Genomic DNA, 22,473 nt, shown 5'->3' on the forward strand with positions numbered 1-22,473 from the left:
AAATGGAGTAAGGTGGACGGCCAGGTGTCTGAATTCCACCTGGAGTAGGTGGAGGCCTGAGAATGCCAAGCCCTACAGGAGTGGAGTCCTCATCAAGCCCCGCCTCTGGGTGGAGCTATAAGAAGTACCCCCCCACCCCCGGCCCCAGGGGTGAAGCCCTGAGAATACCATGCCCTGGGGTAGTGGAGTCCTCACGAAACCTTGCCCCTGGATAAAGCCATGAGAAGGACCCACCCACCACATAGTAGCTTCTGGAAAAACCCTATCCCCAGGGGTGGAGCCCTGAGAAGGCCACTCCTCCGGGGGAAAATGGGCAGAAAACCCACACTATGATGCAGCCCCAAAGAAAGCCACATCCCTAATGGTAGCGAATTTGGAATTCTGCCTCTAAATGATGGAATCCTGAGAAAGCTCAGCCATCCCCCACTACTTGGTGGAATCTTAAAGAGTCTCCAAGGCCAGGCACAGTGGCTCACACCTATAATCCCAGCACTTTTGGACGCCGAGGAGGTGGATCACCTAAGGTCAGGAGTTTGAGACCACACTGCCCAACATGGTGAATCCCCATCTCTGCTAAAAATACAAAATTAGCCGGGCATGGTGGTGCACGCCTGTAATCCGAACTACTCGGGAGACTGAAGCAGGAAAATCACTTGAGCCCAGGAGGCGGAGGTTGCAGTGAGCCAAGATAGCGACACTACACTCCAGTGGCAACAGCAAGACTGTTCCAAAAATAAAAAAAAGGCTCCACTCCCAAGCGTGGAACCCCATTGTGGCCACGCCCTCAAAATTGTCCATCATGTGGTTGGGTGGGGCTGTAGCAAGCCCCCTGCCCCCGGCACCAGGCGCAGAACCCTGACCCCCTCTCCCTTCCATATTGGGCAGTGCCCAGTGCACCAGTGATCAACCTGGCGGAGACCCTGTTGGCGGATAACTGTGACCCTGGTATGGCGCATGCCGGACGAGGACAGCAAGATTGACTACTACGTGCTGGAATACTGGGGTACCAACTTCGAGGGCCTGCCCCGCCTCAAGGACCAGCCGGGGCTGGTCATCGAGGGCATCAGGCAGACAGAGTACATAAGGGCGGCGTGCACCAGCTCCACCCAGCTGTGAACAGCAACCCCCTCCAGGCTCCCGTCTCGCCATCAGTCATTGGGGGTCTTGGGGACGATTCCTGTATCAGACAGTGGCTAGGTGCAGTGGCTCATGCCTGTAATCTCAACACTTTGGGAGGCTGAGGCAGGTGGATGATCGCCTGAGGTCAGTAGTTCAAGACCAGCCTGGCCGATATGGTGAAAACCCATCTCTACTATAAATAAAAAAATGAACTGGACATGGTATCAGGCACCTGTAATCTCAGCTACTCTGGAGGATGAGGCAGGAGAATCCCCTGAACCAGGGAGGTAGAGGTTGCAGTGAGCCGAGATCATGCCACTACACTCCAGCCTGGACAACAAGAATGAGACTCCATCTCAAATAATAATAATAATAAATGAATATATATTTTTAGATGGGATCTTGCCATTTCCCTAGGGTAGTCTCCAAGTTCTGGTCTCAAGCAATCCTGCCTCAGTTTCCCAAATAACTGGATACTGTCCTCGGATCAGGGAACAAAACAGACAGTAATCTCTTCCCTCCTGGATTTGGCATTCTGGAGTCACCTTCCAAGTATTTGGGGTCCTCCTTGGCAGTTATAAGAAATTGAAAGCTCGCTAGGCACGGTGGCTCATGCCTATGATACAGCACTTTGGGAGGCTGAGGCAAAAGGATTGCTTGAGGCCTGGAGTTGGAGACCAGCCTGGGTAACAAAGCAAGAGGCCATCTCTACAAAAAACTTTTCAAAAGTTACCTGGGCATGGTGGTCCCAGCTACCAAGGGAGGCTAAGGTGGGAATATCGTTTGAGCCCAGGAGTTGGAGGCTGCAGTGAGCCATGACTGCAGCACCACACTCCAGCCTGAGCAACAGGGGGAGACCCTGTCTCTAAAAAACAGAGAGAAAGGAAAAGAAAAAACCCCAAGGGATCCACCCAGCTGGTGGAGGTAGGTACTGATGGGGGAAAGCCTCATGAGATTAAAAAGCCATTGTGGCCAGGCACGGTGGCTCATGCCTGTAATCCCAGCTACTTGGGAGGCTAAGGAGTAAAAATCGCTTGAACCCAGGAAGTGGAGGTTGCAGTAAGCAGAGATCGCATCATTGCACTCCAGCCTGGGCAACAAAGGGAGACTCTGTCTCAAAAAAAAAAAAAAAAAAAAAAAGCCATCCTCATCCAGGGGAATCCTCAGGGGCAGGGAGAGGCTGACAGGTTAACTATCACCATTCACTAGCTGCTTTTGGGCTGTTATCAGCTGGATAGTTATCTGTAATTAGCTTCCATTGTTAATAATGAGCATGCTAATTGCAGGGGAAAAAGTTACCAGCTGCAGGGGAACAGCTATTGCTTATCCTTTGCTTCAGAATCAAAATAAACACACCCCCTTTTATTTGTTTTAGAATTCCATAAACCTCTCTCCAAGTGCTCCTGCCTTTTGGTTTAATTTTGTTTTCTTGTAACTTTGTATTTTGAAATAATTATAGATTTACAGGAAGTTGCCAAAACAACTAAAACAAAAACTACTGGAGGACCCGTGTAGTCAGCATAAAAACCAGGAAACGGACTTGGGTGCAGCGGACTCACAGTTTAACTTTTTTTTCTTTTTTTTTTTTGAGACAGTCTCATTTTGTTGCCAGGCTGACGTGCAGTGGCACAATCTTGGCTCACTGCAACCTCAGCCTCCCAGGTTCAAGTGATTCCCCTGCCTTAGCCTCCTGAGTAGCTGGGACTACAGGCGTGCACCACACACCTGGCTAATTTTTTGTATTTTAGTAGAGACGAGGTTTCACCATGTTGGCCAGGATGCTCTCAATCTCCTGCCCTCATGATCCGCCTGCCTTGGCCTCCCAAAATGCTGGGATTACAGTCGAGCCACCGAGCCTGGCCCATTTTTTTTTTTTTTTTTTTTTTTTTTTTTTTTTTTTTTTTTTTTTTTTTGAGATAGAGTCCTGCTCTGTTGCCCAGGCTAGAGTGCAGTGGCGTGATCTTGGCTCACTGCAACCTCCACCTCTCAGGTTCAAGCAATTCTCCTTTCTCAGCTTCCTGAGTAGCTGGCACTACAGGTGCATGCCACTATGCCTGACTAATTTTTGTATTTTTAGTAGAGATGGGATTTCTCCATGTTGACCAGTCTGGTCTCGAACTCCCAACTTCAGGTGATTCACCTGCCTTGGCCACCCAAAGTGCTGGAATTGCAGGCATGAGCCACTGCACTCAGGCACATTTTTACAGTTTTACAGGTGCTCATTCGGGTGTGCATTTATAATTCTGCATAGTTTTCTCCCATATGTAAATTCACGTCACCACCAGCACCACAGTCAAAGTATAGATCTGTTCTGTCACTATGAGGCTTCCAGGTGCCACACTTTATAACCATGGCTTCCTGCCTTTGACAAACTTCCTAGTAAGTGAATTCCTCAGGGCAGAAAGTTGGATTCATCGAAATCTGTGCAGGAGTGAGGATACCGATGAAACGGCCACCTATGTGGTCATTTGCAATCCACCTGCTGTTTTGTTGATTGCTTGGAAAGACAGGAGGGTTTGGGTTGTTTCCTTCTTTCTTTCCCCCCTGCTTTTTTTTTTTTTTTTTTTTTTGAGACAATCTCGCTCTGTCACCCAGGCTGGAGTGCAGTGGCACAGTCTCAGCTCACTGCAACTTCTGCTTCCCAGATTCAAGTGATACTTAACAAATAACCCACATTCAGGATATATTTCTCAAACCAATCTGTAAAAGAAATCATCCAAGATAGTTACCATCATGCCACTGACAGACTGTACTGCCAAGAAACCAGTTCTCTGTAGAGTGATAGGGCCTTAAAGGAAAAGGAAAAAAAAAAAAAAAAAGAAATATAGCAAACGACAAATTTCAGATTATAGTTTTACATATTGGATATGGACATTTACATTTGGATATAGATTTACCTATATACTCCAAACCACTTCCCCTCTCCCAGAAAAGAGAAAAATCTTAGGAATGGAATTTTATGAAAGGAAAAGCACAAAGCTGTAATGATGCAGCCTGTAAGGTTTAATCTCGGCAGCAAGCAATTTACCGTAATCATATTTTACCCCAAAAGGTTGCTCCACAATGCATGTGCTGTGGCAAGCACTTTAGAAGCCTTTGTCTTCCATTGTGGTCTTCGACATAATAAAGCGGGATGGTCTGAAACCTCCTCCACCCTACAGGAAATTTGATTGGATCTCGGGATTTCAGGATTTTCTTATACCAGAGATGTTTCTTCAGACACATCTGAGGGGGCTAGAGGATAAGATGACTGATGGAGGGGAAATCCACAGAGCCTCAGGCACCAAATACGCAGCAAAGGGACCCACCTGCACGTATTCAACATTGCCCTCACTGTTGCCCAAGCCACCCAGGATAATGGGGTAATGGGGGTCAAAGTTCTGCACAAATTCACAGGGAACATTTTCATTCTCAACGCAGATATACATCCCAGGTTGAAAACCCTCATACTGAACTCTGGCCTCATCATCTTGATCCAAATTCTGCGAAATTCAGCTATACATGACATAAAACAAACAAACCCCATATGCCATTATCTGTAGCAAACATAAGATTAACACGAACAAATGAGCAATTTCTACATAAAGAAACTGTGGACAGAATTATGTAGGCTTTATCCTATTAAAAATAGTGCACATTTGGCTGGGCAAGGTGGCTTACATCTGTAATCCCAGCACTATGGGAGGCTGAGGTGGGCGGATCACTTGAGGTTAAGAGTTTGAGACCAGCCTGGCCAACATGGTGAAACCCTCATCTCTGCTAAAAATATGAAAATGAGCTGGGTGTGGTGGTGCATGCCTGTAGTCCCAGCTTCTCAGGAGGCCGAGGTGAGAGGATCGCTTGAACCCAGGAGACAGCGGTTACAGTGAGCTGAGATCGTGCCATTGCGCTCCAGTCTGGGGAGTAGAGCAAGACTCCATCTCAAAAATAAAAACAAAACAAAACAAAAAAACACAAAAAACTACTATACATTTTACCTCTACGGTCTGCTCAGAATATGTCCCAATTGTTTTCTTCTCTCCTGCTCCAAGGGACAGCAAATGTAGACAACTCTGTGGAGCCCTGCGTGCCCAAACACTGGAAAGGTCCCCAGTCCACACCTTCTTTCCTTCCTCTCCAAGCGATTCTTTCACACTTTTCCCCTGTCTTCAAACACCCAACACCGCCCTCCCCTTCACTCAGCTGATGGCTGTTTCCTGATTCATCCAAAACCAAAAGAACCTCCAGGGTCAACCCTCTACCAGGGTTTCCTCCCATATCCAGCCTTATCAGAGCTCTGACTTAGCCCATAGAAGAGCTATGTGTGGCTATTTAAATTAAAATTAATTACAATTACATAATATTTAAAATGCAGTTCCTCAGTCACACTAGTCACACTGGAAGTGGTCCTTCTCAACCTGTGGCTAAGGTTACAATATTGGGAAGCAGAGACGTGTGCCTCCATGATAATGGAAAGTTCTACGGGCAGCTCAGGCACAGATGATCTGTCCATGCCTCCACTCAGGACCACACATCACTTGCTCACTAGTCACCATCCACTCTTCCTGGACTTTATTCCAACGGCTCTTCTCTGTTATTTCTCTTATCGCAAAACCTTTTGATTCCACTTCTTCCACCAACAACTGCTCCATTTCTCTGCTTCTCTCTGCAGCAAAATCCCACAAAAGTTTTCTGCAGTCACAGCCTCTGGTTCCTCTGCTCCATTCTCCTACATCCATGAAAAGTGGAGCTTGCCAAGATTCCTGAAGGCCTCCACGGCCCTCCTCCAGTGGTCAACGCTGCCTTCACCGGAGTTACATGGCAGCAGGATCTGAAAAACATGTCACCTCTGTGTACAGCTGGCCTCCTGAGTGCCTGCATGCTCACACTGCTTCTCCCTCCTGGGCACTGCTCAGGCCTCACTGCCTCAGTCACCCCCTCTCACCCACGCCAGTCCTGCTCCTCCCATTCACTCTGCACTCACTCCCTGGCCACCTCACAGCTTTAAGTGGCATCTACATGCTGAGAGCTGTTCATCTAAGTCCCTAGCCAGTCCTCTTTTTAGACTTGACACTCCGCTTCTCTGCATGACACCCAGATGACCCAAACATCATCCTCCCAAAGCTGCATCTGTAGAGGGTTTCCTGTCTAACTTACAACAACCCACCCTTCCAGGAACTTCTCATCATCATCCTCATTTCCTCTCACACACCCCATATTCAGTCCCCTAGGAAATCCTACTGACCCAGCTTCCAAATAAAGTATATCCGGTTTGACTCTCTGTCTCATCTCCACTGCCAGCCCTCTGGTTTGTGCCACCCCAATGATCTCTTGGCAGAGTGATCTGGTTACCTGAATGTCTCTCCTCTACTCAAAACCCTCCAAGGACTCCCATTTCAGAGTGAAAAATTCAGTCTTTTGCAATGGCCCACAAGGCTCTATGTCATTTTAAATTGTAAATGGTGTGAAGCAAAGACTTCAGAGTTAGCTTATTCATGTCTGTCAAAGGTCAACACAAACTTGCAACCACTAAGCTAATACCTAATCAGGAGACAGTTCTTTGATTAGATGAAGACCTAGGCTGAGCAGAGCCTTTTAACCCCATTTCACAAATTGTATACCTAATCTATTCCAGCTCACAGACGTACTCTGGCCCCACTAACAAGGCGCAACTCAGATGCTCACCATCAACTGTACACACATTTGTGTCTGCCTCCTTCAGAATGAGATCACCACCTCCAACAGCCTGCTCAGCACCCCCAGGCAGGAGGGCCACACCATCTCCCTTTATCTCCACATCTGACCTTACACTCCACATGTCCTTCTAAACTCTGACCAGGATAAGTTTTCAGAGCACTCCTCCTGTAAGCTCTGGTGTGTCCATAAGCCACAAGGGCCACCAATCACCTGCCATTAAAATCAGGGAGCAGCGATCGGAATAGGCAGCCGAGGCTTGCACTAAAGCGAACACTGTCTCAGATCACTACACTGTGAAAGTCTCAAAAGCAGAGACCATGTCTCAGTCATTTCTGTTTCCTAATTCTTGGTACAAAATAGGTATGGATATTTTTCCAGTCATCTTCTGACTGCAAGAACAATGAGCTCACTGCATGAATAAACACACTCACATCATCTCTACGCAGAGTCCACATAAAAGGCAGAGAAGCAGGATAGGAAGCAGAGATCCAAATGAACTCAGGGATTCCTATGCTCTGACAGTCTTGCCAAGGGGCTGAGAGGAACTGAAGTTTCTCACCTGCGCTTGTTTCTGCATGTCTCCTTTAAGATCGTGAAAATATGTGCTTTCTCTATCATCATATTCTGCATCGAACAGCTCCTTCTTATCCAAATGCTTTTTCTTGGCATGTTCCTCTTCACTGGGGTCAATGTCTTCCTTAACTTCTTTCTCTACATCTTCATTCTTAAATTTCCAGAATGAAAAATTTTGTGTACGTTTATGAAGCTCTTTTCTTTAATTAGATTTTTAGTTCTATTTGAACTAAACAGAAAAATTATATTTGAACAAAAAGTTCTATTTAAACAAAAATTTTAGCAAAAATCTGTTATCATTAACAACTAAACGAAACAAAATATGACATTTGTCTCTGAATAACATGGTACTGCTACAGGAAATGGTTACATCTGCATTACAATTAGCTTCCATTCCGTAAGCTGGCTGGGAACACAAACTGGAATAAAAATAACAGACATGTCCTTCACCCAGATGCCTCCAGACCCTGTTCTAAAGAAATATTAGGGAGAACAGGGACTTTGTTCATTTAAATGACAGTGAATTAATTAAAGAAGAGAAGAATGATGGCAATGGTGGAATGTAAGTCCAAGGAGCTAAGATTTATGTGAATGAAAAATCACAGCAGACCTGGCAAATGACTGGCAATAAGCAGTAGTAAGTATCATCCAAAACTTAACAGGTAAACAAGAAAGCTTCTCTCAGGTCCCCACATCTCCACCCTTTAGGAAGGAATCCATTCATGCAGTCTGCAATCTTCACAAATCACAAGTAAGATTTGCATTTCTCAATGTGGGCCTCTCTCAGAACACAATGACCAAGAATAGCCAGCCAACAGCAAAGTCATCCCTGAGTAAAGGGGCCTGTTTTCCCTTCTGCACATCCTCTGTTTCCAAGTCTTCAAAGTCACTGTAGAGCTCCTCTGGGAAAAGAACACCCAAAGACTGCTCTGTGAGCCAGGCATGCATGTGCCGCTGACACCACCTGCCAGAGGCCCACAGTGTGCTCCATGTTCCAAGCCTCATTCGCACTGTTCCCATCACTACACACACAGGCAGAACTTTGCACTCAGGAATGCTTTGTAATTCATCATCTGTTTAGGTAAACTAAATGGACCCAAGCCACATTTCCACACTTCACATCAAAACCCCAGTCTCAGTTTTTCCAGTATAGATAATGGGCATTTCTATTTTTTCCCCCCTTAGATGGAGTACTGCTCTGTCACTCAGACTGGAGTCCAGTGGTGCGATCTCAACTCACTGCAACCTCTACCTCCTGGGTTCAAGCAATTCTCCTGCTTCAGTAGCTGGGATTACAGGAGCCCATCACTGGGCCTGGATACTTTTTGTACTTTTAGTAGAGACAAGATTTTACCATATTGGCCAGGCTGGGCTTGAACTCCTGATCTCATGTACTGCCCGCCTCGGTCTCCCAAAGTGCTGGGATTACAGGCGTGAGCCACCAGCCCCAGCCAATGGACACTTTATGGGAGACACAAAGGTCTGCGTCCCCCCAGACGAATAGTTCAAAGAGTTAATAGAAAAGCCCCATGCTGATACCAGCACATGTGAAAAAGAGTCTTAATGTAAGTTCAACACAACATAATCATGTAACACACCTAGGGAAAATCTTAGATTATATAAAACACAGCATTTAGATTAAGAGTAGAGCCCCAAACCACACCAAACCCATGGGAAGAGCTCATTCACTCATTCCTTCTTTTGTTTTTGGAGCTCTGGGCTCACTTATAGGTCCCACTCTTAAAAGAAATTGATGAGTAAGGCTGCAGTGGCTCATGTCTATAAACCCAGCACTTTGGGGGCCCAGGAGGCAGAGATTACAGTGAGCCATAATTGCATCACTGAACTTCAATCTGGGTGACAGAGTGAGATCCTGTCTCAAAAAAAGGAAAGAAAAGATATAAAAGAAATAGACAAGTTAAAACTTATTTGGGAGAGCAACGTTGAGAAGGCTATTAAAACATATTCACATAAGAGCCAAAGAACCAGGTAGATGACATGATAGATAGGAAGCTCCTATTTGTAATAAAAGCAAAGAAAGGATCACATAAGAATAAACCTCACAAGAAATATGCCGGAAGTTTGATATTTTAGAAAAGAAGAAAAGCTTTAATAAGCTACCAAAGGACAAAAGGAATAGCATCATCGCCAACACTCGTAAGTGCGCTCCACACCAGGTACTGCGTTAAGTACTTTCCTTGCCTTAACCATGTTCTTCAACCCAAGGAAGTAGGTGTTGTAATATTATCTACTGAATAACGATATGCCCTCATTTGAAAAAAAAAGACTCAACATCACCAATATGCCAATTCTTCCTTTAGCACAGTTACAACCCAGAACCACCACTAAGGACTTCTGGTCTAGAGAAGACAACACATTATTCCCTCCTGACTAAGAAGTGTAACCTCAATTCTAGAAACAGTAGACAGGAGATGATCAGTGGAGAATTCTGAAAGGTGGACAGAAAAATGCTACCGAGGGACTCTAGCACTGGGGAATGCATAGTGGCCAGGTGTCTCCCTGGACCCTATCCAACAGGAGGGTGACCCAGGCCCAGTGTTTCCCAACTCCCAACCTAGCAATAGAAGGCAACCCAGGCAGGTTCAATCCCCCCAGGTCAAAAGAGATCTTCCCCAAAACAAGAAAACCAGCTTCACACACAAAGACAACCACCATCCCCCACCCACCCAGCTGCAGCAGGTGGCCCAGCCTGGGGCAGCTCCTCTGTTCCCTCAGGTGGGCACCAGCAGGGACCAGTGAGAGAGCCCCAGTGATACCAGATAAGCCAAACAGACCAAAATGGCACTATAAGGTTCTGAAATTAAATTGTCATTGGAATCACAGCCCACAAAATAGACCAGGACCTAACCAGGAGAACTACCTGCAAAAATAAAAAAAAGTTACATAGGTCTCCTAAAAGAATAACCAAAATGTGTAGAAATCAAAAGAATTTCACCTGCTGTACCACTGAGAAAATCATAATTTTAATGTGAAAGGACAACTGAAATCATCAACACTGAAATGAGTCAGATGCTGGAACCATCTGACTCATCGCTTTTAACGGCCAGTATAAAAATGTTTCAACAAGCAACTACAAATCTCATGGCAACAAGCAAAACACTAAAAACTTCAGAAGAATCATATGGCAATTAGAAATATAAAATACAGTAACAGAAATTTTAAAAAAAGGTCTCTGGATGGGCTCTACTGAGTAAAAGTAGAGATGACAGAGGAGAGAATCAGAGAACCTGAAGCCTGATCAACATAATTCACCCAGTCTAAACAACAGAGAGAAAATAACCTGAAAACAAATGAACAGAGCTGCACGAATCTGTGGGACGATAACAAAAGACCCCGCATTTATGTTATCTGAGTTCCCACAGGAGACCAGAGCCATGAAAGCATGCAAATAACTAATTCCTGACGCTTCCCACATTTGGTGAAAGATATAAACTTACAGATTCAAGAAGCTGAGCAAACCTCAAAGTATACCAAAAGAAAGCAATGCCAATTAAACTTTCAAAACGAAAAACAAAGACCAAAAATGGCAAAAGGCCTGTAGGGACACACCAACTCAAATGCCAGTGTATTTCTCCTCCGCAATCACGGAGGCCAGAAGGAAGTGTCACAACATTTTCAAGTGCTTAAAAAAAAACAAAGAACTGTCAGCTACAAATTCTATATCCTGTGAAACTACCCTTCAGAAATGAAGAGAGAAATAAAGACACTCCCAGAGGAAGAGACTATAGAAATTTGTCACTAGTAAATTTAGAAATGCTTAATATGTGCTGTCATTTCCACAATACAAAAAATTAAAACAAAAAAATAAATAAATGGCTACAGAAAGTTCTTATGCAGAAGGGATGAATATGGAAATATGGGAGGGGGGACAAAAGAAAGACTAGAAATGTGGACACATACACTAGACAATCCCAAGTTCTTAAAAGCACATTTGATGGCTGAAAGAAAAACTATACCACCACCTAATATTCAAGCCAGTGATTGATAAAAGGAGACATGATTGGAAGGCAGCTTTGAAGTGGTAAATACTCGTACCAGTGGACTACTATATTACAATACCCATATTGTAACATCCAGAGCAAACACTTTAAGACTATACAAAGAGATACACGCAACAACATTATACAGAAATAAATCAAGATGGAAGGAAAGAAAAAAGAAACAAAGCAAATAACAGAAACATCAGACTTAAGCAATTACATAACAAAAACACCTTAAATGTAAATGGTCTCAATAAACCAAAAGACAGACTGATGGAGAGCACAGCTATAATAAACACATGGCCCAACTAGATACTGTTCCTAAGAAACTTCAAACTCATGTAAGGACATAAGTAGGCTGAAAGTAAAAGAATGGAGAAAGATATCCCATGCAATCATTAATTTTTTAAGGAAGCAGCAGTGACAAAGCAAAATAATTTACCAGAGCTGGAGAGGGTCTTTGCTGAATTTTAAGATCTAAAATTTCCTATGCTGCCTTCATATCTTTGAGTCTCACAGGGTCCCAAAAGCCTAGCTGTGGGTTTTTCTGTTTCTGCCAGACAGCCCCTACCCCACCACCCAGCAGGAAGGCTCCCCACCAGGCAAGTTCTTTTATCAGCCAGAGCAGCTGCACCTCAGCCTAACAAGTTTCACTTCACCTGTTTGCTAGCCCATGAATGTATTCAAACAAGCCAATCGCATCCCCCTTGGGAACCAATGGTCATTGTGCGCTCTTGTTACTACCAAACCTGCCTGCCTCCCCCAGCCCCAGCCCTCACTCTGCTACTGAGTATAGTACCCATCTGACCCTGGGTGGAATGCAGTGTCCTCTTCTAAGCTGTGGGTATATGTGACTAAAACACTGCTGTCAGTCTCATCCAACCACATCAGGTGTCGTGTTCAGCCATCTCTACACTTTAGCGCAGGGACCCCTCCTTCACCAATGGCGTGAAAAGGAAGTGACTGTAAAAACTGCATAATGACAAAAGGATTAACCCACCAAGAAGACATCAGCTTCAACATCTTCCTCTCAGCAACTGTTAAAACTAGGCAGAGGCCAGGCGCAATGGCTCATGCCTGTCATCCCAGCACTCTGGGATGCCAACAGAAGGATAGCTTGAGGATAGGAGTTCAAGCCTGGGCAATACAGCAAGTCCTCGTCTCTCCAAAAAATTTTAAGTTTACCCAGGTATGGTGGCATACACCTACAGTCCCAGCTACTTGGGAGGCTAAGGCAGGGGAAGTGCTTGAACCTAGGAGGTCAAGGCTGCAGTGAGCCATGTTTGTGCCACTGCACACTCTAGCCTAAGTGACAGAGTGAAACTAGGCAGGAAAGGAGCAAGGATTTACAAAAGATCTGAACAATCAGCAAAATCTGACATTTGTACAAAACTCCACTCCCCAAGAGCAAAATACACACATTTTTAAAGCCAACAGAACATCTACCAAGACAAAATACATTTGGGGCAATAAAAAAAATCACAGCAAATCTAAAAGAATTCAAATCATAAGAATATGTTCTCAGAACATAATGTAATCAAACTAGAAATCTATAATAGAAAAAGAAGAAACTCTGTAAATACTTGATAAGTAAAACTACATACTTATAAATAATGCATGGGCCAAAAAGAAGTCCCAAAGGAAATAGGAATGAAAATACAACATATGAACATTTGTGGTGTGTAGCTCAGCAGTGCTGAGAAGGAAATTTAAGCACTAAATGCTCATATTAGAAATGAGAAAAGATAGGCTGGCCATGGTGATTCACGCCTGTAATCCCAGCACTTTGGGAAGCCAAGGTGGGCAGATCACTAGGTCAAGAGATTGAGACCATCCTGGTCAACATGATAAAACCTTGTCTCTACTAAAAATACAAAAATTAGCCAGGAGTGGTGGTGTGTGCCTGTAGTTTCAGCTATTTGGGAGGCTGAGGCAAGAGAATCTCTTTAACTCAGGAGGCGGAGTTTGCAGTGAGCCGAGATTGCGCCATTGCACTCCAGCCTGGCAACAGAGTGAGACTCTGTCTCAAAAAAAAAAAAAAAAAAAGAGAAAAAAAGAAACGTCAAAAAGATAAACAGAAAAAGAAAAAAAAGAAATTTCAAAAAGATAAACCAATAATCTTAGAAATTTCCAAAAGAACAAAATAAATCAAACAAGCAGAAGAACAGAAATAATAAAGAGCAGAAGTCAATAAAATTGAAAACGAAAAACAGAGAAAAACCAATGAAATAAAAACCTGGTTATCTGGATAGAATCAACAAAACTAATAAATTTTACGATAAAGATAAAAACAAAGAAGACACAAGCCAACAACATCACGAATAAAACAGGGGTTCTCAAAAAGGCTCCTGCAGTCATTAAAGAGTATTAAGGAAATACCGTAAACATCGCTCTCGGAATATCCAAGCTTGTCTCTAGTAGAAGACACTCAGTGCAACTTCCACTTCCCTAACGGGCCTTGAAATACCTTGAAAATCATAAACTAACAAAACTCAGGCAAGATGAAATAGATAACCTGAATCATCCTATAACCACTAAACAAATAAAATTTGTAATTAAGAACTTCCGAACACAAAATCTTCAGGCCCAGATGGTTTCACTGGAGAATTACATCAAATATTTAAAGAATTCATTCCAATTCTATGCAAACTCTTCCAGAAAACAGAATAGAGAACACTTTGCAACACATTTTATGAGGCTCTTATTATCCTGATGACAAAATCAGATGAAGATGGCACCCCCAAAAAAGGAAACAAAAATAAAACAAAACAAAACAAAACCCCACAGCCCAGTATCTCTCATGAATGCAAAAGTCCTAGATTTGTACAAAAATTTTCACCTGGTGATCCTTTTGTAGTTCCTAAGTGTGCTGACCGGGTGTTCATGCATATGTGTGGGATATGCCACCCCAAACCCTGTTATGACATTAGCATGTAAACCATCTGATATGAAAAGAAAAAAACCACACATATTTCCATACGTTGTATTTTCATTTTCATTCATGACCAACCAAGTGAGAGTTATTCCAGGTATGCAAGTCTGGTTCAATAGTCAAAAAAATGAATCAGGCCAAGTGTGGTGGCTCCTGCCTATAAATGTAACACTGGGAGACTGAAGTGGGAGGATCACTTGAAGCTAGGAGTTCAAGACCAGCCTAGGCAACACAGTAAGATCTGGCTCTACAAAACAAACAAACGTCTCCAACGAGAGCCAGAGTCTCGATGACAATCTGGGAGTGTGCTGGCAGGAAGTGGGGGCTGACCTCGTGTGCAGCCACCCTCGGCTGGATCGTCAAGCCACCTACACAGAGTGCTGCTGCCTGTATGGAGAGGTCTGGGGCATGGACTGCGCCCTGTGCCCAGCCCAGGACTCAGATGACTTCGAGGCCCTGTGCAATGTGCTACGCCCCCCTGCATATGGCCCCGCGCGACCAGGTGGCTTTGGACTCCCCTACGAGTATGGCCCAGACTTAGGTCCACCTTACCAGGGCCTCCCGTATGGGCCTGAGTTGTACGCACCACCTGTGCTACCCTACAACCCCTACCCACTGCCACCTGGGCCCTTCGCCCGCCGGGAGGCCTCTTACGGGGCACCCCGCTTCAACATGCCAGACTTTGAGGACGATGGTGGCCCCTATGGCGAATCTGAGGCTCCTGCCCCACCTGGCCCGGGCACACGCTGGCCCTATCGGTCCCGGGACACCCGCCGCTCCTTCCCAGAACCTGAGGAGCTACCTGAAGGTGGAGGCTATGCTGGCGCCCTATCCGAGCCCTACGAGGAGCTGGAGGCAGAGGAGTGCGGGATCCTGGACGGCTGCACTAACGGGCGCTGCATGCGAGTCCCGGAAAGCTTCACCTGCCGCTGCTTCGATGGCTACCGCTTGGACACGACCCTCATGGCCTGCGTTGACATCCACGAGTGTGACGAGGCGGCCTCCCCGCTGTGCGTTAACGCGCGCTGCCTCAACACTGATGGCTCCTTCCGCTGCATCTGTCGCCCGGGATTCGCACCCACACACCAGCCGCACCACTGTGCGCCCGCGCGGCCCCGGGCCTGAGCCCGGCACCCACCCATGCCTGCACACGCGGGGCCCCTGCTGCTCATCCTGTAGCCCGCTTGTGCGCATGTGCACGGGGCCGCCCGCCCGGATCTGGAATAGAGACCTATGGTCACCTGGAAGCCCTGACGCCCTGCAGCACCCCCCGCCACCCCCAGCCCCTCCCAGCAATGCCGTGGTCCCGGGCCTGGCCCAGGGGCCCCTTCACATTCCCTCTCCCTTTTATAAAATTTTCCATTAAAAACCACCTATTTTGTAAAAAAAAAAAAAAAAGGGGGGGGGGAAACTAACATCTATCCCATGGCTAGATAATTGTTGAGACACAAAATTCATCGGCTAGGCCAATTTCATGCCCAAAGATGCTCAGAAAAAGATAAAAGTCCCATGGAGTGTTCAGCACTTGGAGAGCTGGTAACAACAAGGATGCGTACAATTTCAGAAGGAGCATAAAAAACAACACAGACGGTAGCCAGGCTCCATGTGTTAGGAACAACATTACCTAGGAGGACTGTGTGGTGAATTGCGGTGATTCTGCAATTAAAAAACTAAGAAGCTTTGGGGTTTTGGTGGGAAGTTGTAGTGGTCAGTCTGCATTATGGAATTCTACAACTTAAAATTATCTTGAACTTAATTAAAATCAGATAATTTAAATCATGACAATGAATAGGGAAAAATTCAGTAACGTATCCGAATGTTTCCTAATGACTAAACATTCGGAAATATTGTTTAGAATTACACCCTTTTCCTTTAGCTATTTTAGTGGTATGTAGGCTGCTAATCTATAAAGTGCTTTAGGGCAAAGTCTATGTCCAAATGTGCTTATACCTTACAATACTTAATAAAACGTTACTAATTCTGTAAATTCTCAGTTATCACTTATTGAGATGATTTTCCGTTATGCATTATAGAAATGTTTGCTTACATCAGCTATTTTTGTAGTTATACACAATCTACAAGGCAAGAGACTAATTTGATCTACACTGCATAATGCCTTGTGTGTGTGTGTGAGAGAGATTATGTGCATCTGCATGGTTGTGTGCACATGTCTGTATGTGTGTGATAGCATTTGATAATCCATCAATCCTGAAGAGTACTGGTTTCTCTACATCTAGATCTACTGATCCACATGGGATATTACAATTCTTTTTTTAAAAGCTTTAATAATTGAATATAAACCTCAATATTTTTAATATATAAATGGAGCACAGTGCTTTTTCTCCATGCAATTACAGTTGTGATGGGATAAAATGAGCTACTACCTGTATGCAAAATGCTGGCACAGAATGTGTCTATTAGGGGAAGGAGAGAGAGGGACAATTGCAATGCATGGTAGTAAAAGGTCAGAGATAAGTAGAGCATTAGTTTTATCTTGACTTGGTGATCAGAAGTAGGAGATAAACTCATAAAGCATAGTTGATTCTCATTACTTGCAGTAGTTGTGTCACTGTGGACACTGACCTAGTGAACACCAAACTACTTTTCTTGGGTAAATATAGTTAATTTCCTAAAATTAACTCTTTCCTGCAGTCACAATATTTTTGTCAACCAATCAATGGATAACCTTGCTTTATATTTGTTTTAATATACTTTATTTAATACACATCGTTGATTCATTAACACCGAACTCCCAACCAATGTTACTATAACTCATGCCTACACAAATGGATTTTCTTTGTAAGGCATATTGCAGCCTTCTTGCACTTAGCAATATCAGGTAACAGTTAAGCACTACACTTGGGCAACATGTTAAAGAGCAAAATCACCAACAACAATGACAAAGATATAAAAAATGTAGCACTAAATAAACCATGACAAGAATACATTTACAGTATGAGAGCTAAAATGAAAACCAGACATTTGCCTTGTTCATCAGCTGAGAATGTGTCTGCCAGGAAACTCAAACTTTTCTCCACTCCTCACACACCCATGAACTACAAAAAAGTCATGTGTACTGACTTTGGAATTCCACATAAATTTAGTAAGTAAGTAAGTAAATTCCAAATATGAAATCTACAAATAATGACAATTGGCTGTATTTTCAAAACTGCAAATTCTTTCATTGGTAGATAAATTGAGAATAAGGGCCTCCTTACATTTTATTTAATGCTAGAATGTTCAGTGCAGATGTATTTGCAAATACTTTTGAAAATACACGTTGGCCGGATGCAGTGGCTCACACCTGTAATCCCAGCACTTTGGGAGGCCGAGGTGGGTGGATTACGAGGTCAAGAGATCGAGACCATCCTGGTCAACATGGTGAAACCCCGTCTCTACTAAAAATACAAAAAAAAAAAAAATTAGCTGGGCATGGTGGCGAGTGCCTGTAATCCCAGCTACTCAGGAGGCTGAGGCAACAGAATTGCCTGAACCCAGGAGGCGGAGGTTGCAGTTAGCCGAGATAGTGCCATTGCACTCCAACCTGGGTAACAAGAGCGAAACTCCGTCTCAAAAAAAAAAAAAAAAAAAAAAAATACACGTTGAAGTGTGTCTTCATTAAAATAAAAACAATTATCTAATTTTAGGAAGCAATAATGTCATAGATTTCAGAAATTTAGACTTCAGTTACAGGGGGGTGTGTGTGTGTGTGTGCGTGTGTGTGTGTGTTTGAGACAGGATCTTGCTCTGTCATCCAGGCTGAAGTGCAGTGGCATCATCATTGCAACCTTAAAGTCCTAGGGTCAAGTGATCCTCTCACCTTAGTCTCTTGAGTATCCAGAAATACAAGCATACACTACCATGTCTAGCTAGTAATTTTTAAATTATAGAGAGATGGGGGTCTTCTTATGTTGCCCAGGCTGGTCTCAAACTCTTGGCCTAAAGAATTTCTCCCACCTTGACCTCTCACAGAACTAGGATTATAGGCATGACCCAATGTGCCTAGCCTCAAATTACAGTTTGATATAACCAAGCCACAGTTTCCTAGATTATAGTGTGTTAATCTTTAAAATGCAGAACAAAGATTGTCTGAACCTAGAAATGTAACTCTGTAGACCACAAGATATGGAGTAAGACATTTACCAACAGAATTTATCATTTTTTCTTCAAAAATAAGTTAATTTTTCATGTCTAGGACTTATTTATTTAATTATAAAGACATTAAACCTCAAAATGAAAATTGAAAGGTCTTATTATTTGACCACCTTGCCTCCTCATGCTTCCCATTCAGAAGGGCACATTAAGCCTGCAAAGGCCTCCAAGGGTTGTTCCTGGGTTTTACTTGTCACTTATTTACTTTTAATAAAACATGGCAATTGAATTGATTTTACAGATTACTTGAATTTGAACCTTCTCCTAATACCACAGTCAAAAATATGTAAACGATGTTTATATGTACCACATTGGCTTACCAATAGCTGTACTTACAATATATTCTATGTAAAATGAGAAGAAAATTAAAGTTGTTACCTGCTCTCCGTTACTTTCAATGAACATTTATTTGACTATACATGTAATGCCAAAAGTCATTCCAACACAGTTATTCCACAGTAAAGTACAAAGCTGATCATTCAAAAGCACAGCTGAACCCACAACTAGACAATAATCTAGTGACCCTACCACCTGTCCAAATGTTAGTGAAAGTAAATGGCCCTTAAGAAGCAGTTAGAAAAATTCATTCATGGGACATTTATGCTGCTATGTGACTTGTATCACATCATTCATGAGAATGAACCGACTAAGCTTTGCAATTCAATTTGACTGAAAATTTACTGCATGTCTATTGTTCGCTATACCCTGTGATAGATACTAAAAAGCATTCAAAGCTGAGTAGCACATGTTTATTCAGGAAACTCATTTTCCAGTTATGGAGATCAGAAACATACATAAAACACTAAAATGCTGGGCAACTTAAGATAATTACCTAAAAGAAGTACATACAAATGACTGCAAGGTTTCAGAGAGGAAGGAACATGCATCATAGGAATCATAAAATGTTTCTTGGGGCAAGGGTATACGCACTGTACCTTGTGTACTCATGGGTTGGCTGTTTGTTATTGGTGTATAGAAATGCTTGTAACTTTGCACATTGATTTTGTATCCTGAGACATTGCTGAAGTTGCATATCAACTTAAGGAGATTTTAGACTGAGGTGATGGAGATTTCTAAACATACAATCATGCCATCTGGAAACAGAGACAATTTGATGTCCTCTTATCCTAATGGAATACACTTTATTTCTTTCTCTTGCCTAATTGCCCTGGCTAGAACTTCTAATATTATGTTAAACAGGAGTGGTGAGAGAAGGCATCCTTGTCTTGTGCTAGTTTTCAAAGGAAATGCTTCCAGTTTATATCCAAATAGTATGATATTGACTGTGGGGTTGTCATCAATAGCTCTTATTATTTTTAGATACGTTCCATCAATACCTAGTTTATTGAGAGTTTTTAGCATGAAAGGCTATTGAATTTTGTCAAAGGACTTTCCTGCATCTGTTGAGACAATCGTGGTTTTTGCCATTGGTTCTGTTGATGCGATGAATTACATTTATTGATTTGTGTATGTTGATCATGCCTTCTGTTCCAGAGATGAAGCTGACTTGATCGTGGTAGATAAGCTTTTTGATGTGCTGCTGGATTCAGTTTGCCAGTATTTTATTGAGGATTTTCGCTTCAATGTTCATCAGGGATATTGGTCTGAAATTTTCTTTTTCTTTTTATTTTTTTGTGTCTCTGCCAGGTTTTGGTATCAGGATGATGCTGGTCTCATAAAATGAGTTAGGGAGGGGTCTCTCTTTCTCTATTGCTTGAAATAGTTTCAGAAGAAATTATACCAGTTCCTCTTCATACCTCTGGTAGAATTTGGCTATGAATCCATCTGGTCCTGGAATTTTTTTGGTTGGTAGGCTGTTAATTGCTGCCTCAACTTCAGAACTTGTTATTAGTCTATTCAGAGATTCGATTTCTTTCTTGTTCAGTCTTGAAAGGGTGTATGTGTCCAGGAATTTATCCGTTTCTTCTAGATATTCTACTTTATTAGCATAGGGGTGTTTATTGTATTCTTTGATGGTAGTTCGTATTTTCTGTGGGATTGATGGTGATATCCCATTTATCATTTTTTATTGTGTCTATTTGATTATTCTCTTTTTTTCTACTTTGTTGATCTTTTCCAGAAACCAGCTCCTGAATTCATTGATTTTTGGTTTTGTTTTTCCTCTATCTCCTTTAGTTCCATTCTGATCTTAGTTATTTCTTGTTTTCTGCTAGCTTTTGAATTTGTTTGTTCTTGCTTCTCTAGTTTTTTCAATTATGATATTAGGATGTCAATTTTAGATCTTTTCTGATTTCTCTTGTAAGCATTTAGTGCTATAAATTTCCCTCTGCACACTGCTTTAAAAGTGTCCCAGACATTCTGGTGTATTATGTCTTTGTTCTCATTGGTTTCAGAGAACATCTTTATTTCTGCCTTAATTTTTTCAATTTCCATGTAGTTGTGCAGTTTTGAGTGAGTTTCTTAATCCTAAGTTCTAATTTAATTTCACTGTGGTCTGAGAGACTGTTATAATTTCCATTCTTTTGCATTTGCTGAAGAGTGTTTTACTTTCAATTACGTCATCGATTTTAGAATAAGTGCTATGTGGTGCTGAGAAGAATTTATATTCTGTTGATTTGGGATGGAGAGTTCTGTAGATATCTGCTAGGTCCACTTGGTCCAGAGCTGAGTTCAAGTCCTGGATATCCTTTTTAATTTTCTGTCTCATTGATCTATATAATGTTGACAGTGGGCTGTTAAAGTCTCCCACTATTATTTTGTGGGAGTCTAAGTCTCTTTGCAGGCCTCAAAGAACTTGGTTTATGAATCTGTGTGCTCCTGTATTGCGTGCATATATATTCAGGATAGTTATTTCTTGTTGCACTGATCCTTGTATTATTATGTAAAGCCCTTCTTTGTCTTTTTTTGTATTTGTTGGTTTAAAGTCTATTTTATGATTGACTAGGGTTGCAACCCCTGTGGTGTTTTTTTCTTTCCATTTGCTTGGTAAATATTCCTCCATCCCTTTATTTTGAGCCTATGTGTGTTTTTGCACTAGAAGGGTCTCCTGAATACAGCACACCAATGGGTCTTAACTCTTTATTTCATTTGCCAGTCTGTGCTTTTTAATTGGCCATTTACATTTGAGAGTAATATAACAATGTGTGAATTTGATCCTGTTATTATGATGCTAGCTGGTTATTTTGCTCATTAGTTGATGCAGTTTCTTCATATCATCAATGGCCTTTACAATTTGATATGTTTTTGCAATGGCTGGTATCAGTTGCTCCTTCCCATGTTTAGTGCTTCCTGCAGGAGCTCTTGTTAAGACAGGCCTGGTGGTGACAAAACCTCTCAGCATTTGCTTCTATGTAAAGGATTTTATTTCTCCTTGTGAAGCTTAGTTAGACTGGATATGAAATTCTGGGTTGAAAATTCTTTTAAGAATGTTGACTATTGGCCCACACCCTGTTCTGGCTGGTAGAGTTTCTGCAAAGATATTTGTGTTAGTCTTATAAGCTTCCCTTTGTGGGCGACCCAATGTTTCTCTCTTGCTGCCCTTAGCATTTTTTCCTTCATTTCAACCTTGGTGAATCTGACAATTATGTGTCTTGGGGTTGCTCTTCTTGAGGAGTATCTTTGTGGTGTTCTCTGTGTTTCCTGAATGTGCATATTGGGCTGCCTTGCTAGGTTGGGGAAGTTCTCCTGGATAAGATCCTGAAGAGAGTTTTCAAACTTGGTTCCATTCTCCCCATCACTATCAGCTACACCAATCAAATGTAGATTTGGTCTTTTCACAGAGTCCCATATTCCTTGGAGGCTTTGTTTGTTTCTTTTCTTTTTTCTCCAATCCTTTCTTGGAGGCTTTGTTTCTTTTCACTTTGATCTTGTTTTCTCACTTTATTTCATTGAGTTGATCTTCAATCTCTGATATCCATTCTTATGCTTGATCGACTTGGCTACTGATGCTTGTGTGTGCTTCATGAAGTTCTCATGCTGTGTTTTACAGCTCCATCAGGTCATTTATGTACTTCTCTAAACTGGTTATTCTAGTTAGCAATTCATCCAGCCTTTTTTCAA

The 22,473-nt window shown here is 42.7% G+C and overlaps 1 protein-coding gene, 1 non-coding gene and 1 pseudogene across 2 annotated transcripts; 2 read left to right on the forward strand and 1 right to left on the reverse strand.

Annotated features, from left to right (window-relative positions):
* The window catches only part of LOC105731025 (synaptotagmin-15B-like), a 195,247-nt pseudogene that overhangs the window by 107,187 nt on the left and 65,587 nt on the right, over positions 1 to 22,473 (reverse strand).
* On the forward strand, positions 955 to 15,426 carry LOC135273975 (latent-transforming growth factor beta-binding protein 4-like). The gene is made up of 2 exons (XM_064373723.1): positions 955 to 1,076; positions 14,523 to 15,426. The coding sequence occupies exons 1-2, from the start codon at positions 955 to 957 to the stop codon at positions 15,424 to 15,426; spliced, it is 1,026 nt and encodes a 341-aa protein (XP_064229793.1).
* On the forward strand, positions 14,215 to 14,317 carry LOC135274095 (small nucleolar RNA U13). Its single transcript, XR_010341906.1, has one exon. It is a non-coding gene; the product is annotated as a small nucleolar RNA U13 (small nucleolar RNA).

Source organism: Aotus nancymaae, unplaced genomic scaffold (assembly GCF_030222135.1).
Source record: "Aotus nancymaae isolate 86718 unplaced genomic scaffold, 86718_ANA_hifiasm-v0.15.2.pri h1tg000010l, whole genome shotgun sequence".
In the NCBI taxonomy this organism is placed as follows: Eukaryota; Metazoa; Chordata; class Mammalia; order Primates; family Aotidae; genus Aotus; species Aotus nancymaae.

Coding starts and splice junctions, on each gene's coding strand:
- LOC135273975 (XM_064373723.1), top strand. CDS start 955: ATGCCGGACGAGGACAGCAAGATTGACTACTACGTGCTGGAATACTGG. Junction 1,077..14,522: donor GAGGGCATCAGGCAGACAGA/GTACATAAGGGC, acceptor GTTCAAGACCAG/CCTAGGCAACACAGTAAGAT.